Source organism: Quercus suber, unplaced genomic scaffold, assembly GCF_002906115.3.
Source record: "Quercus suber isolate HL8 unplaced genomic scaffold, Cork oak 2.0 scaffold_189, whole genome shotgun sequence".
NCBI lineage: Eukaryota > Viridiplantae > Streptophyta > Magnoliopsida > Fagales > Fagaceae > Quercus > Quercus suber.
The window spans coordinates 963,712-981,539 of NW_027069647.1; the positions used below are offsets into that span (position 1 = coordinate 963,712).

The window sequence follows — 17,828 nt, forward strand, 5'->3', positions numbered from 1 at the left end:
AATTATAGGGGGGGGGTATAAATATAATGGCAGTTCTTTGTATCTATTCTGTGGTATGGTCTCAGGAAGTCAAGATCATCTCTACTTTGGTGCTCTTTCACTGGTCCAATTTGGAAGGAAGTGGTGCGTTGCTGCTTAGTAATCCAAAGACGTGTTTAGAGGAGTGGAGTTGCAGGATTTGAAGGGTGCTGGATTTAGAGCTCTCATTTGCAAGTTAGCTTGACATGCCACAATGTATAATATTTGGACTCAACCTAATGCTAGGGTTCATGTGGGTTTGCTGAAGTCTGAGGAGTCAATTGTCAAAGCAATTAATGGGAAGTGATCTCCAGAGTGGAGTTTATAGGGGATTTTATGAATTCCATACTGAACAAGGCCCTGTGTTGCAGATGGGGAAATCCATCATCAGTTCTTACTGGTTGAGTTTGGTTTTGTAATTATAGCTTTGTGTTGTGATTAGGCTGATGGGGTGTGTAGCCTTTTGGGATTTAGATTGGTTGCTGTTTGTGTAGAGTGGTGTTGCTTTTGTTGAGCTGGATTTGCTCTTGACTTGCTTATATTTTGCAGCTTTGCTGTGTGTTTGTTTAGTAGTTTTGGTAATGAAATCTGTTGATTTATTCCCTCCAAGAAAATCAAGGAAGCTAAAAGCAATATTGTATCTCATAAAATAGACTTGGTGGATTCCCTGGGACTGTAAAGTGTTGAAAGTTGAAACTATAAACATGTTAACCTTACCACATAGGCACCAATAATTGAGAAGCTCTACAGCATATAAGGTCATACCCAATGCACAAAGCTCCCATTTTTGCGGGGTATGGGAGAGGTGATTGGTAGGCAGCCTTATCCCCAATTTATTCATAGTTAGTAAAAGAATATTACATGCTACAACCACAGAAATTTCTTAAAATTACCTACCTCAAAATCACTCTTCAGTCCACTTCTTGCAACATCTTGTCTAAAAATTAAGGTGCAATTTTTGGCTCAGATCTCTTCCTACTCAAGATTCTGATCGAATTTTTTTTGCTCAAGTTTCTCTAGCAATGCCTTCTTCTCATCTTCCGGAAGAGAATTGAACATGAAAACAGATTTGTCACCAATATCATCCTTGAAAGCAGGAGTGTACCGGAAAGCGATGGATGTTATTGTTAAAAACAGTATATATAACCAAACAGAAAGTCATTACCGACAAATTTAGGTCATTTAATAGTTTACCTTAATTGGCTGAGTAAACTTCCTTCCGGCAAATATCACAAAAAGGGCCATCCATGAACCCAGCAGAGTAAGCTTTACTCCATCATCCATCAAACCGGTCTGTGAATTTCAAGTGCAACCCATTAGAGGTCTAAAGAAAGCAGAACTTAAAAGTTTGGATAAGAAATCCACTGATCATTAATAAAGGGTACTACAAAATCCTCAACTTAACCATGGCATAAGTTTATAGGAATTTAAGAACTTCAGAAATTAGGGGCCCGTTTGTTACCGTTGTTTAAACAATAGTTTTCAGTGTTTAAACAACATTACACGTATTTTCACACACTTTTTCACCCAGACGTATTTTCAAAAAATATAAACAACGTTACTAGAAATCTCTTACCAAATGTCCCCCTAGATGATCTCAATACCAAAATGGGGGAGAGACAGAGAGAGAATCATAACAGTGCCCTTTATCAAGCTATTTTCCACATGGAAAAAGAATAAACAAATAAAGCAGACAAGACAAACATGGAAGTATGTAAACTTGGGGAATTCGTATAAAGCAAAAAGCCAAACTCGTTTTGCACATATACATGAAGTAACAGCGATCATTTATTTACAAATGAGATACCAGCATGGTTGCATAGTCCCATTGAAAAACTGGTCAATTCTTTGAATAATAATTGTATATATGTGTGTTGCCATCATCTTGCTAAAAGAACTACTATGAATAAATTGCAAGAAGAATACCAGGTGCCCAAGAAGAAATGTAGGTATGATAAATGTGAGGATTCCAGCTTCCAGCTTTCCATAACAGAGGCCTGTTTGGAGAGTATGTCTAAAACAGTCAGGGGATACCATTTAATTCTTCCATATTATATATAACTTCAAAAGCCATAAAAATTATGAAAAAAAAAAAAAAAAGTATACCGCAATACAAACTTGCATTCTCACAATTAATTTCATGGCTAAACCATTGGTCCTGACATTGTTTTTTGACAGAAAAAAGTCCTGACATTGTTGACAGAATAAGGGAGGTTGAATTTTCTTAGAACAATTTTTTTTTTTTTTTGGGGGGGGGGTCCAAGAAACCTGAAAAATGTTGAAAGGAAACAATATCCTGATTTTCTTGGCAAAAATAAATAATAATAAAAAAGGAAAAACAAAAATAAAAGTACCACTTCACTTTGACATCAAATTATGAATATTTTACTACATGTTGATCCTATACTACCTGTTTATCACTGAAAGGATAATCTGTGATAAATAAGATGAACAAACATTATGACACCTTATTAATTTTAATTTCAACAAGCAAATAAGTAAACACACAGACTCCTACCTCCCTTCATCTTAATCCTTCTTCATATTAGTAAGTTGTCAAACACTAAAATGACACAAAGAACAAAAGAAAAATGGTTGTAACCAATTCAAGCAAATAAAATGATTTTTATTTTTTTGGCATGATGGAGAACATAATCAAGAGACTCTAATGATGAATTTCACGGTTGAATTTAAAAAACATGATGCCATGGTGATTCAAGTGTTGCAAAGAAACAGGGGTTATGTCAAAAAGTAAACTATTTTATGTTGATAATGGTTTTTTCCTTTCCAAACAACTGAAGGAAACACTAAGCCCAAACTCTGCCCTTTTTGCTTTAACCATTTCAAAAAGGAACCTGGACTTTCCTAAGGGCATGGAATTTGATATTATACTTTAATTATATAATATGGAGGATTAAAATTAAAGCATCAGTTGAAAGCAAATTGAGTTAATACCTGACCGATTTCACATAAGAAATGATTACAAAGAGTGGAAGGCAGGTTGCAGTTTTGTGTTAAGGCTTCTTTAACTTAAAACATAACAAATTAAATCAGAAAATATGCTAAAATCACAAACTGACTGCAATATTACCTTCTTTGAAGACAAGTCCTGTCAGTGATGCAAAGAGAGGACCAATAAACCAGACGGCTAATGGGTTATCGATAACATATTGTATTAAGTTGTCACCAGCTGGTTGAGCGAGGCTTGTGTAGGTTGCCAAAGATCCAACAACACCGAGTGCCCATAGTGCTTGAAGAGTGCGCTTAATCTCAGTAACATAGATGTGGATCAAAAATAATGACAAGCCCAACCCACCAGCTCCAATTGTATAAAATAGATCAAGATTTTGCTTAATTATATCACTTAACAAAGAGTTGTCAGGTAAAAAAGCAGATGATGCAGCAACTACAAACGATGCAGCAGCAGTCACCAATCCTGATCTGTATAAAACAACCTGCCAAGGCAAGCAAATTATCACCAAGATACTCAAATATAAAGCCCTATGGCCTGATATCATTATCCAGATTCAGACCATTATTACATTTCTTATCTACTAATGACTAAGTTTTTGACTTACATGACATGAACCTTGTGTTTCTAATCTTTATATTAACTTACAGATAAACACACTTGTAGTTCTAAGCAATTTGATCTTGTAAGCCCCTTTACCATTATGTATAAAAAGGCTAAAGGAGATCATAAATGAAGACAATCTTGTAAAACCTTATAGAAATTGAATTCTATAAATTCTCATACTTTTCTTGTTTAATCCTAATTGTTTAATATCCAAACTCTAAAAATAAAATCACGTGAATTCCTCTGTTTGTTAAGGTTCCTAGAGCTCAAATTACTTTGTTTTACCATAGATACAGGCATCTCAGCCTCATTACCATGTAAAGATGCAACAAACTCTTAGACTCTTAGTTACAGTTACAGCACAATCATCAAAAGTAATGACAAGAAACCCATTTTAGATCTCCTATAAAATATTTTCACCTTAATGATTAACACCCTTTACAGCATAATCATTAAAAGTAACGAGAAAAAAACAAAGGGAATAGGAACCAAATGAAGAAACCCATTTCAGATATCCCACAAAATACTTCACTCGAATGACAAACAATCTTAATATAGATGATGGAACAGCCTGCGTAGTGCGTAGGCACAGAGACACGTGGTCATACACATACTAAAAAAGAATACTGTAATAGATAAATAAGATTAAAAAAAATTAAAAAAAAAAAATCGTGTACCTCTCGGACGTCGGAGGAATCAACGGTCCAAGGGCCGTAGATTCCCTGATAAAAAGTCTGAGAGCTCTCTCCAAGAGCCTTGCACTTTATCGATCCATTTCGAAGCCTTAGCTTAGCTACTGTTACTGTTGAAGTTGAAGACAGTAGTAGTTGTAGTGAAGGGTAACAAGTCATCCTACTAGAATCAGATAACACTCGTGACACCATAGGTGCTGTTGCACATGATAACACTCGTGACGCCATATCCTGAAGCTCCCAAATCACAACGCCTTTCTTGCTAATTTCGGTATTTTATAACGTATAATTATTATTCCATATTCTACATATGTTCCATTTCTTTGTTTAGAAATCAACAGTGTTGCCGCTAAAGTCTGTTGGTCGTGTAGAGAAAACCCCAAAAAATATGGTACTCGCTATTCAGGATGATAGTCTGTATGTCTGTGGGAGCGAGTTTCAAAGGTTTTTGTACACTTTGAGTACGATTTGTGTTTTTAGAAAAGTCTCTTTGTTTCCAACTCTCACCTTGCAGATTGTAAGCGACAGAAATCCTTCACAAATATCTTTTGTAAGTTTAGTAAACGACACGTTTGCTAAATAAGAGGCTAAGAGCGTCAGTAGGCTATAAACGAGTCAAGCAGTGCATGTTTAAATTTAGCTCATTCGTAAAAGTTAAAAACTTAAGTTTAGGTTGAGCTCATGACAATTCTAAAATTATATTTGAGCTTGAGCTTGTGAAAAAGTCAAAAAGCTTAGACTTAGCTTGGGTTGGTTTATTAGTTAGTCAAGTCAAACTCAAGTTCAAGTTTAATATCAAGCTCAAACTCGAGCTCAGGTCAAACTTTTGAGCTTAAGATTTAAGAAAATTATATTATTAAAAGCATAAATCTCTAAAATCAAGTAAAAAAAAAAATAGTATATTCATTTTATCATGCTTCTAGCCCCACTTATAATTAGCCATTATTCAAATTTAAATTTTACATAATTAAATCCATTCATTTATCCCTAATTGTCTATAGTTTCAACAATTGTTCAAAATATAATTTTTACATTCACATTAAATGATGAAAAATTAGAAAAGTATATGTTTGTAACTATAATAAATGGAAAAAGACTAACATGTTTCATAACTTTACATTATATGATTGATGGTAAAGGATCATACGTGATCCACTTAATTTTTTTAAAAATGTAACTAAGTTCTATGTCATTATTAAGATAGGTATAATAAGTTTATTTAGCAAACACATATAAATTTATAAATGAGTTTTTGCTTAAATTGTTTTGTATCAAGCCTTATAGCTCACGGGCCTGTTCATGAACAATTTTTTTTACTTTGGCTTTTTGGGCGCAAGCACCTACGACGGGTCTCTCTCCTTCCAGAAGTACGCACTAGCCCAGAGTAGACCATGGCGGAGGATGTAAATGGAGTTACCACCTAGTTTAAGTCTAAGAACCATAAATATAGCATCATTCATGGAAGGACTGATCTTTTACCAGAGCACATATCCAGAGTTTAAGTATGGGAATGGGAAGGTGTTAGGCACCCTACCCCACCTTGATGGAAATATGAGAGTGTATGTAGCGGAAAAATTAACGAATCTACTTTATTCGCAATTAATAACATGTGCCATGTAAGTTTCAGAATATAAGAACAAGAGAGTGTACCTTGATGTAGTGAGATTCAAAACCAAAGATTTGAAGCACTTGTGAACACTTTTAATCTTCACTCCAATTCCACCTGATGCCCCAGAAGTGTGGTCTCTCAATCAGTTATATGTGTATGTTCAAGAGAGAATGAAAGAGTGTCCAACATTCACATACATACCAATTCATGTAACTTGTTGTTTTTTTTCAAAATTCTGTATGTTTCTCTCCTAATAACTGATTATCTAATTGAGCTAGCCTTTTGAACCTTTCCAATTGCGCTTTAGTATGTGGCTTGGAGTGGGACCAAAAGGGAACAAATAATACACTAGCTCCAATGGGCCTTAGGTTTTTCTGTCAACTCTTAACAAGTCCAAAGTTACCATTAATTATATTTAATACTACTAAATAAATATAATTTTACTCTACGCCTTATTAATAAATTATATCCTAAGACTTTATTGTACATGCAACCCCTTCATAAAATATTCGTACAAATACAAAGTCAAGAATGTAGACTGTCACTTTGTAAATTACTACATCTTAATCCTTGAATACCCAGTTTAATCCTTTAAGTTATTCATCATATATTTATGAAATCAAATTTCATAAATATATACTTTAGTAACTATTTACTAAAATAGTTAGGTCTAACATTCTAAATAACAAACTCATTAAACTTATCTCAGGGGAATATTTAGTATCTCTGTTAAGAGACTATGAATTCCATCTTGAGAATATATATTCCATCAACATTAAATGTGGCTGCCTAACATACTGAGATTTTGACTATTATTTTAAATCTCACTCTTGATATATCAAACCAACCTACACTTCATGATCATATCCATTATTCTCTCAGGATTAAGAGTTCATGTAAATATAAGTCGTAAGATTTATTATTCATTTGACAGTCGTTAGGAAAATAATAAATCTCATAGCGGTCTAGTTCAATATGTCTTAATTCTTAAAACATATCAACACGTCAACTAGAAGTCTCCACTTCCATTATCAAGACAAATCATCTTAGTTGATATGTTATAGTTTTCGCAGATGAAACGCCCAATTTCATTACCGACTTCGAACTAAAATTCTGAATTTACAAAGAACCTGTGATTTATATCTTCTGTGATTTTTCACATAAATCACATATTATGCATCTCATAGACTATATGATAATGTCTGAATATTCATGTTACCATTATTTTAGATAATAACAAAACAATTTTATCAACCACAATATTAAGTCATACATAATGCCTCACATAATGTCATACTTAATATCATACATAACATCATACAATAGGATTTAAGGGCGCTAATCCTAACAATCTCCCACTTGCCCTAAAAATTACTGTGCACTAATCTAACTCTCATTCCCTCCAAATATGACTCGAAAATCCTTGAGACAAGGCTTTGGTAAAGGGATCTAATAGATTATTTGCACTTTCAATCTTTACTTCCACTACATTTTCACGAACAATAATGTCTCGAATGATGTGGTACTTTCTCTTAATGTGCTTTCCTTTCTTATGATTTCTTGGATCTTTAGATTGTGCAATCGCTCCACTATTGTCACAAAACAATGTGATGAGAACTTACTCCATTCTTACAACACCAAGATCAGAAAGGAATTTCTTAAGCTAAACAGCTTCCTTTGCTGCTTCACAAGCAGCAACGTCTTCAACTTCTATGGTGGAGTCTGCAATACAAGATTGTTTAACACTTCTCCAACTTATGACTCCACCTCCCAAGGTGAAAACACATCCTAAAATGGATTTTCTAAAATCTAGATCCGATTGAAAATCTGAATCTGTATAACCAATGGGAATCAAATCCTCACTATGGTAAACAAGCATATAATCTCTTGTTCTCCGTAGATATTTGAGAATATGTTTTACTGCTTGCCAATGTTTTGGTTCTGGATTTGATTGATATTAGCTAACCATGCCAACTGAATAACAAATATCTAGTCTAGTATAAAGCATGGCATACATGAGACTTCCTACTGCATAAGCATAAGGGATTTGTCTCATCATATTTTCTTCCTCGTGAGTCTTAGGCTTTTGGTCATCAAATAGAGGAACTCTATGTCTGAAAGGAAGTAATCCTTTCTTGAAGTTTTGCATGCTAAATTGTTTTAGAACCTTATCTATATATCCAGCTTGTGATAAGCCTAACATCTTATTCTTGCGATCTCGTCAAAGCTTGATCCCTAGAATAAAGTTAGCCTCACTCAAGTCCTACATATCAAATTGGCTTGACAACCAAACCTTTACTGATGACATTACCCCTACATCATTCCCAATGAGTAGAATATCATCAACATAAAGCACTAGGAACATTCCTACTTTATCTCAATGTCTTTTGTATACACATGATTTATCAAGATTTTGTTCAAAACCAAATGACTTGATTGCTTGATCAAATCTAATGTTCCATGACCTAGATGCTTGCTTAAGTCCATAAATAGACCTTTTTAACTTGCATACCATATGCTCTTGGTTCTTTGCTATGAAACCTTCCATTCATCATATAGATTTCCTCTTCAAGATTGCCATTAAGAAATGTAGTCTTGACATCCATTTGCTAAATCTCATAATCATAATAAGCAGCAATGGATAAGAAAATTCTGATAGATTTAAGTATTGCTACTGGTGAAAAGGTTTCTTCATAATTAATACCTTCTTTTTTTGTATACCCTTTCACCACTAGCCTTACTTTAAAGGTTTCAACCTTTCCATCTATCCCTCTCTTTCTCTTGTAAACCCATTTACAACCAACATGTTTAATGTCGTTAAGCGCCTTTACAAGATCCCAAACTTGATTGGAATACATAGAATCAAATTCAGATTTCATAGCTTTGACCTAATGACGTGCATCTATATCATTTATTGCTTCTTCATAAGTGTAATGATCAGTTTCGGCCTCTTCTGAGATAGCTTCATAAGTTTCTCCCAGACCTATAAATCTTATAAGTGGCCTAACAATCCTCCCACTATGACGAGGCACCTGTGTACTAGACATCTCTTGAGTAGTATCTTGTGGTGTGTCCGATACAATCATATCATCCCTAATTTTATTCATTGGTTGTTCATTTACAGGTTCATTCATTTCAATCAAAACAACTCTACTTCTAGGATTATAATCATTCATATAGTCATTTTCCAAGAATTTGGCATTTGTACTAACAAACATTTTATTATCTTTATGACTATAAAATAAACCTCCAACAGTTCCTTTTGGATACCCTACAAAGAAAACTACTCCTGTTTTAGACTGTAACTTGTCAAACTTTCCTTTCAACACATATGCTGGATAACTCCAAATATGGAGATGTCTCATACTAGGCTTACGCCCATTCCACAACTCTACAGGTATTTTAGAAACAGACTTCAAAGGTACTAAATTCAAAAGATACATTGCAGTATTTAAAGCATATCCCCAAAAGGAAATTGATAGAGTCGAATAACTCAACATGGACCTAACCATATCTAAAATAGTCATATTCCTTCTTTCTGCTACACCATTTTGTTGTGCAGTTCCAGGTGCAGTCAATTGAGATACAATTCCATTTTTAGTTAAGTAATCCTTAAAATCCCCAAGAAGGTATTCGCCACCATGATCAGATCGAATGGTTTTTATGCGTTTACCCAATTGATTCTCAACTTTAACCCTAAACTCTTTGAACTTTTTAAAGGTTTCGGACTTCCATTTCATTAGGTACACATAACCAAATCTAGAGTAATCATCAGTAAAAGTAATGAAATACTCATAGTCACCTCTTCCTTGGATTGACATAGGACCACATACATCTGAATGTACTAGTTCTAGCAAATCGTGGGCTCTTCTACCTTTTGCATTAAAAGGTCGTTTGTTCATTTTACCTTCCAAACAAGATTCACAAACCGGAAAATCATCAAAATCTAATGGCTTTAAAAGTCCATCTTTGATCAGTCTTTGAATCCTATTTGGATTAATATGACCAAAACATAAATGCCAAAGATATGCATCACTAGTAGAAGGAAATTTTCTCTTTAATGATTTCACATGAGAGTCATTATCTAATTCTTTTTTTTTTTTGGTAAACAAACAATTTCATTAAACAGCTAAGAAATTACAAGAGGATCAGTGCACATCCTATTAAAAAATACACCATTCAAATCATCCTCAAAAGCATTGCAAATGTCCACATGAGGACTTACAAATGAAATAAAATCACTATCCTGAACAGCACCCATTCTAGCAAGCAAATCTGCACACCGGTTGGCTTGATGATAACAATGTTTAAATTGAATTCACTAGAAGTGTACTGCCAAGTGCCTGCAATCATCCAATATGGGAGAGATAACGTTATTTACATAAGCATTATTCTTCAAGATTTCCACCATGGCTTGAGCATCCAATTCAACAACAAGGTCTTCAATGTTTAAATTGCAGCAAATAAGAAGACCTTCTCATAGCCCCCATAACTCTGCTATGAAGTTATTTGTAAAACCAATATGTCTAGTAAAACCCCCAATCCACTCCCCCTGATCATCCCTTACTATGCCGCCACAACCAGCTCTATTCGCCCTTCCCAGCCAAGATCCATCAGCATTAAGTTTCTTCCAACCCAGTGGAGGCCTTTCCCATCGAAGACTCCTATTGATTTTCCGATTCAGGCTCCTTAGAAAGTGAACACAGTATATAAATTCAAAGACTTGGTTCATAATTTCCTTTGACAAATTTTGGCTCACCGTTTTCCCCTTAAAAACAGCCATATTCTAGTTTATCCATATGCACCACACAGCAAATGAAAAGGTAATTTTCCAAGGAGGTTTTCCTTGGGCACGGCTACACATGACTTTCCCATTAAGGTTGATCCAATCTTGGAGATTACTCATCCAAAATTCCTAATTAGAAATGCTCACACCTAACTGCACCCAAACTCCCTTGACCCAAGCACAATCTCTAATAGCATGAATGATTTATTCGGGTTCTCTATGGTAGATTGGGCATAACTCATCAATTTCCATCCCTCTCCTATCAAGGCAACTCATTACACCTATGCTGTTATGCTGGCATCTCCATAGGAAAGTTTTGATCTTAGGCAGCGTTTCAAGCTTCCAAATCCACCCAAAATTTACAGGAGGAGTAGCTTCCTCAACCGTTGCAATAGAGTAGGCACTTTTGAGGTCAAAAGTACCCTTCGGGTTGCCTGACCAAGCTAGCTTATCCTGCCCTCTACTCATAAAAGGAATGGGGACGGCTTGGATTATGGACTTGACCTTGAAAGGGAGATCGAAAGGAATCTGCCCCCAATCCCAACTAAAATCTGACAGTATCTCACAGACCTTCCATTGATCTGCTCCTCGGGTTAATGGACCTTGTATCATACAGCAGAGAGGCCCTTTACCCGTCCAGTTATCCCACCAAAATCGGAGATTACTATCCCTTCCAATCGTCCACATGCTACCCTCATTGAAAGTACCCTTCCCTTTCTTAACTAATTTCCAAATTTGCGAACAAGGAAGCTTATCCACGTTGGCTGAACTGATCCTCCTCTAGTTGCAGTACTTTTGCCTTAAAACTCGGGCCCATAAGGCTTCTTTTTCAACATTCAATCTTCAATTAAGCTTGGCCAATAAGGCAGTGTTTCTACCTTTAGCAGATTGCAAGCCAAGGCCGCCTTCCTCCTTCGGTTTTATTACCTTTTGCCACCCAACCCAATGAATTTTCTTGGACGACTCCGTCAACCCCCAAAGAAAATTTCTATTCACCCAATCAACTCCCTCTAGGATTTTATTCGGAATGTATGTGCACTGCATGACATATGCTAGAATAGTTGCCGAAGATGCTTGAATAAGGATTGCCCGACCAGCCAATAAGAGCAAGTTAGCTTTCCAAGCCGCTAGCTTGTTTTTCACCCTATCAAGAATATAATTAAAATCTTCAGGAGAAGAACTAGGGTGCTCAATAGGAATTCCAAGGTACTTGCCAAGAGACAGAGTTGAGGCAAAACCAAGGATATCACAGAATGACTCCCTTGAGTCCCTATCCACATTTGGTGAGAAATAAACTCTAGACTTGGCGGTACTCATTGATTGACCCGAAGCATTGCAGAAGGCATCCAAGACATCCATCACAGCCGAGCAATTGATGTCGTCAGCTTTGGCATATAAGACCAAATCATCTGCAAAAAATAGATGTGAAAAAGCTAGCCCGCCACACGATGCCTTCACAGGCTGCCAAGTTTTAGCATTACATTTCTCTTCAATAAGTTGTCTTAGAAATTCCATGCAAAGAATGAATAGATATGAAGATAGAGGGTCTCCCTGCCTTATGCCTCTCGATGGATAGATCGGGTCAAGTGCTTCTCTATTAAATAAAATAGAGGTTGAAACTGTGGATATGCAACTCATAATAATGTCAATCAAATCAGCTGGCAAATTTGCCCTAATGAGCATGTCTCTTATGAAACTCCACTCAAGTTTGTCATAAGCCTTTTTAAGGTCAATCTTAATGGCCATGTACCCCACCTTTCCTCTCTTTCTACTGAGTGTGTGAATGATTTCCTACACTATAACCACATTATCAATGCCTTTCCTTCTCGGGACAAAAGCTGTTTGGAGGGGAGAAATAAGTTTGTCCAAGAAAGGTCCAAGTCTAGCAACAATAATCTTTGTAATAATCTTATAAAGTGTTACACAAACTAATGGGCCTATAGTTATTCAATGTCTTAAGGCTTTGTATCTTTGGAATTAAAGCAATAAGGGTTCTATTCAAGTATTCCGGAACAGCCTTTTCCGCAAACACCTTCTTTACTACCTCCATCACTGAGTTACCCATAACCAACCAAAATCTATGGAAAAAACCAGCATGCAGCCCATCTAGCCCTGGGGCTTTGAAAGCTTTTAGAGACCATAGGGCAAATTTTATCTCTTCCTCCGATGCAATCCCACCAATACTCTCCCTCTCCTCATTCGTTAAGCTAGCCTGCCATTGGGATATACCAGGAGCACCTCGGGTGCCCGAAACAAAGGAAGAGGTATAAATATCATTGAAACCGCTTCTAGCAACCTCCTTTGTAGCACTCTCCTCATGAATCCACTCTCCCATAGAATCCTTGATAGCTAAGATCTGATTCCTTTTCCTTCGAACAAGTGTGGACATATGGTAAAAAGTAGTGTTATGGTCACCTTGGATCATCCAGTTAACACGGGACTTTAAAGCCCAAAGCTCTTCTTCTTGGCTCGACACTCTATCTAGCTCATGTAGGAGCTCATTCTCTAAGTTTACAAGGAAAGCAGAAGGTCTCACAGATAGTGCCCATTGAATCCCATTGATCCTAGCCATAATGTTCTTTTTTCTAGTAAAGATATTGCCAAAATGAGAGGCATTCCACCTAATTGTTGCCTGGGTAAAACTGTTAATTGCCTCTCTTAAAGCAGGATAATCGCTCCACACTTTTGACACAATAGAAGGGAAAGATGGTTCGGACAACCAGCAGGTCTGAAATCTAAAAGACCTCTTTCTCCCCATATTAATTATCAGTTGCATCTCTAAAAGAATAGGGCAATGATCAGAATGGCATCTGGTAAGATGCACCACCCGAGCTTTCGAGTACAATAAACACCAGCTGGGGTTAACAAAAGCCCTATCTATTCTTTCTTGTATTAGTGCTTGAATTTCTCTTCTATTGATCCACGTAAAGCAGGGACCCGAAAAATCAATATCAATCATATTGCATTTATCTAAAAATTCCTTAAATAATAGCAATCTATTGACACTCACTGCTCTTCCCCCGACAAAGGTTCATTAAAATCACCCGCCACTACCCATGGTAGATTATGTAACTCAGCAGTTTAATGAGATTATTCCATAAAATAAGTCTTTCATCATTTCTAGGACTAGCATACACAGTAGTAAAAAGCTAGCTAGAGTTAGCATTTAGTACCTTAACTGTAGCATGAATTTCTTGCTCAGTATTAGCCAAGGGAGTGACATCCACCCTTTCTGAATCCCATAGCATCTAGAGTCCACCCACATACCCAATGGTGTCTGTATGCACTAAGCCATCAAACGACAATCTATCAATGATCCCTTTTGCCCTGTCACCCCCAACACGGGTCTCCATAATTACCAACACCGCTGGATTGTGATTCCAAACCAACTCGCCAACATGTTTTTGAAAGGAAGACTACAACGCCCCTCGACAATTCCAGACAATAATATTCATGATTAAATATGGACTAGGGGAGGGAGCAAAACTCAAAGGCTAGAAGAACCTTCACCTTCTCCCTCAAAATCCATCCTTTCTGCTTCAACAATTCTTGCATCACCCCTCATTCCATCTCCTACACAACCACTTGAAGATTGCCCGGTATAATCAATTAGAAGACCTAAACAACCTTGGTTATGGGTCTGAACCCCAATTGGTTTATGGTGCTCGGAGATAGTACCCGCATCTTCAACTCGGCTAAGAACACCGATGGGATCATTTTGCATGGTATCAAAATCAATGAAACCCATGCTAGAGACACCAATACCAGACCGCCCCTGCTTCAAACCAGATTCAGATCAGCGATCTCTCTCTTCAACCTTAAGGCCCACTTCCACGCATGTCGCGACTGTGAAATGGAAGTCTGATGAAGTCCGTGGCTGCTGGTTGCCATTACCGTTTTAAGCAGATCGGCCTTGAGAGTGTTGATTCAGTAAGTGAATTTTTTCTTCAGTTTCTCTCAGAGTATAAGGGGAGTTGATTTTGAGTGCCCTAGCACGTGCATGTTCTTTTTTCCCTTTAACCGAGTCATTTCGGTTAGGCGCAATCTGGTTGGGCTTGGGCACTTGATTCTCTATCCCAAGCCCAGTCCAGCCCATATACTTTCCCATACCCACACTATCTAAGCTATCCACAACATCCTTCTAAGCCCACGAAATTGCCATCTTCCCTATCCGCTGCAAAGAACTAGCTAACAGTGGCCCATTTAAATCTCTAGTGGCCGAGAGTCTACGCTTCACTTCCTTACCAAGCTCAGCGTTAAGACTGGGTTGTACCTTACCCACGTCATTTGTAGTCCCACTCCCATTCGACACAGGACCACTCCATGGCTGGTCATGCACCTGACCCATATGGTACCCACCAACTGCCTGTTTCCTTGTCCCATTGTGCTTACGAGCCACCACAACCCAAAGGCCGTACGTACTTTCTGAGGCCTCCTCATTCACACTCTCGTTGTTCCCTTGTCCTTTCTTGGTTTTGTCAGGTACATGCATCTCGTATGGAGAGGAAGGAACGCTCCCTTCATGCGTCATCTCCGATTTTTCAACTGGTGAGTCATGCCGGATAGTGTACGAGCAAAGGTTCTTCTGATGCCCCACTCTACCACACCCATGGAGAGGAAGGCACGCTCCCTTCATGCGTCATCTCCGATTTTTCAACTGGTGAGTCATGCCGGATAGTGTACGGGCAAAGGTTCTTCTGATGCCCCACTCTACCACACCCAAAACAGAGTTTTTGAATACCCTCATAGCAGACGGGTTGTTCAAATTTCCCTATCAATATGGTCGTGACCAAAGGTTTATTGATGTCTATCTGCATACAAAGTCTAGTAAACTTTCCTTTGGTTTCAGTGGCTTTATGCGTGTCTACTTTGAGAACATTGCCAATCGACTTACCAATCTGATGCAGAGTTTTCGCATTGTAATACTTAATAGGTAACTCATTCAGTCTAATCCATACTGCCACTGAGGATACATTAGCTGTCGCCGGATGGAAATTTGGCTCCCACAGTCTAATGGATAAAAAGTTCCCTTCAATAAACCATGGTCCCTTCCTAAGGATATTCTCGTAGTCCTCCTTGAGCAACAGTCGAGTGAGAAAAAATCCATGTCCTAATCCTACGCAGTCAAGTCTCCCGGCGGGCTTCCACATAGCTAGGAGTTTATTGTGGATGAAATTAAAACCCATAGACCTACCATAGACCTTCACAATGAGAGAACGAGTCCAAGGGCTACGAATCTCATTCTTGAGGTCCTTAGAAAATTTTATTGCCACCAGGCCTTCTCAGAAAGCTTCCACCTCGTCATCCGATTCAATATCATCCTCCATGAGGTCCTCAAACTAAAAGCCTGGGACCTCACCCATGAGTCTATCCTTAAAGGTTATGGACTGATTCCAATAGCCACTACTACGTCTTGGTGACGAGGAAGATGTGTCCATTCCTTCTTGAAAACCTACATGGCCAACATTCTTCACCTTTTTGTTGCTACGTGAAAGTTCCTTTTGCTCTTCCATTGAGAGCATGAGAGAGCGAGAGCTTTCAGTAGAGAGCATTTTGAAAATCGGATGTATTTCAATCACTAGAGAGCTATAGGTCCAACAGGTCCTACAATATTACTCACTCAACAATCAAATTGTGGAGACCCTATTTCCAAGATCGAGGAAAACCACAGCTAATGCACTTATCATTGTCTAATTCAAAATTATATAATTCATGCTTATCAGGAGTTAAAATATAAAGACCATCCACAATATTGCTAAAACAGATAAACACTTTACTCTTTTTTATTACAACATTGTCTTTAAGGATAACACAATATCTATGTTTACCTAAATAAGTTGCAGAAATTAAATTCCTACGAACATTAAGTACATATAGACAGTTTTCCAATATTAAAACCCTAGACTCAAAGCATAAATTAAACATTCCAACAGCTACAACCGAAATTCTGCTCCCATCAGTCATAGTAAGAAACAATTCCCCTTCTTTAAGCTTTCTGGTCTCCTGGAACCCCTACAAAGAATTGTAGATATGATTAGTACAACCTGAATCCACACACCAAGAATCCGTGATATTTTGTACTAAACATATTTCAAGGAAGAATGAACTTTTCATACCCTTATTATTGGCAGCCTTGAATTTTGGACAATTCCTCTTCTAATGTCCTTTCTCACCACAATGGAAACACTTTCCTTTGATCTTCTTTCCTTTGTCAGTAACTCCTAAGGTAATTTGTTTACCATCTTGCTTGGTGAAGTCCTTCTTCTTCTTCTTCTTACTCTTACCTTTTGACATAGGTTGAGAAGTAGAAACTTCAGCCATATTAGCATCAACACTAGAAGTACCAAGAATGCCTTCCCCCACTATCAATTCATTCATTAATTTAGACAAAGAATAAATCTTTTTGTTCATGTTATAATTGAGTCTGAATTCCTTGAATGATTCTGGTAGTGACTGGAGTATCATATCCACTTGGGATTCTCCATTTATATCAGCACCTAAAACCTCCAATGTATTAAAATTAGAGATCATTGTAAGACAATGTTCTCTCACTGAACTGCCTTCAGACATTTTCGTATTATAAATTTGTCTCATGGTTTCTTACCTTGCAAATCAGCCTTGCTTATTAAACATCTCCTTCAGACTTAGCATAATGTCCGAAACTAGTTCTACATCCTGCATTTGATTCTGTAAAACATTAGAGATAGATGTTAGGATGTAGCACTTGGCCATCTCATTAGATTTCTGCCAACGATCATATCGCTGTTTTTCCTCAAGAGGAGCATCTAATGAAGGAAAGTTAGGACATGGTTGAGTGAGCACATATTTGTACTCTTCAGCTGTAAGAACAATGTCCAAATTTCTTTTCCAGTCAACATAGTTTGACCCAGCCAGTTTATTTTGATTAAGAATAATAACAAATGGGCTAAATGATGCCATGTTCAAATCTGAAAATAATAAACATGAATATAATGTATACTAGACATTATCAATTTAGCATATAAACATACAGTATGGAACCTTAATAAAACCATAATATAATATATGCAATGACAACCCAATCTCATATTCAATATCCCTCAGCAGAGAGTGAATAAAAAATACTATGATTGATTGAGAATTATTCTTATTACTAGTGTTATCATG

At 37.1% G+C, this 17,828-nt stretch overlaps 3 protein-coding genes across 3 annotated transcripts; all 3 read right to left on the reverse strand.

Annotated features, from left to right (window-relative positions):
* Nucleotides 1–699: 699 nt before the first annotated feature.
* On the reverse strand, nucleotides 700–4,790 carry LOC111985038 (uncharacterized). The gene is made up of 5 exons (XM_024016655.2): nucleotides 4,273–4,790; nucleotides 3,110–3,473; nucleotides 1,945–2,015; nucleotides 1,213–1,311; nucleotides 700–1,104 (listed from the first exon to the last, which is right to left on the reverse strand). Exons 1-5 carry the CDS (start codon nucleotides 4,513–4,515, stop codon nucleotides 994–996), a joined length of 888 nt encoding a protein of 295 aa, XP_023872423.1. The 5' UTR covers nucleotides 4,516–4,790; the 3' UTR covers nucleotides 700–993.
* A 12,048-nt stretch (nucleotides 4,791–16,838) lies between these two features.
* On the reverse strand, nucleotides 16,839–17,252 carry LOC136069789 (uncharacterized). Its single transcript, XM_065778738.1, has one exon. It carries the CDS (start codon nucleotides 17,250–17,252, stop codon nucleotides 16,839–16,841), a length of 414 nt encoding a protein of 137 aa, XP_065634810.1.
* Nucleotides 17,253–17,294: 42 nt separating this feature from the next.
* LOC136069790 (uncharacterized) lies at nucleotides 17,295–17,621 on the reverse strand. The gene has a single exon (XM_065778739.1). It carries the CDS (start codon nucleotides 17,619–17,621, stop codon nucleotides 17,295–17,297), a length of 327 nt encoding a protein of 108 aa, XP_065634811.1.
* Nucleotides 17,622–17,828: the final 207 nt, after the last annotated feature.

What these genes read in the sequence shown, in the direction of transcription:
- LOC136069789 (XM_065778738.1), bottom strand. Translation starts at nt 17,252, where the DNA reads ATGTCTGAAGGCAGTTCAGTGAGAGAACATTGTCTTACAATGATCTCT.
- LOC111985038 (XM_024016655.2), bottom strand. Translation starts at nt 4,515, where the DNA reads ATGGCGTCACGAGTGTTATCATGTGCAACAGCACCTATGGTGTCACGA. An exon ending in CATTTCTTCTTGGGCACCTG is followed by an intron (nt 1,312 to 1,944) that starts GTATTCTTCTTG and finishes TGAAATTCACAG; the next exon opens with ACCGGTTTGATGGATGATGG. An exon ending in AGTTTACTCAGCCAATTAAG is followed by an intron (nt 1,105 to 1,212) that starts GTAAACTATTAA and finishes CCTGCTTTCAAG; the next exon opens with GATGATATTGGTGACAAATC.
- LOC136069790 (XM_065778739.1), bottom strand. Translation starts at nt 17,621, where the DNA reads ATGGCATCATTTAGCCCATTTGTTATTATTCTTAATCAAAATAAACTG.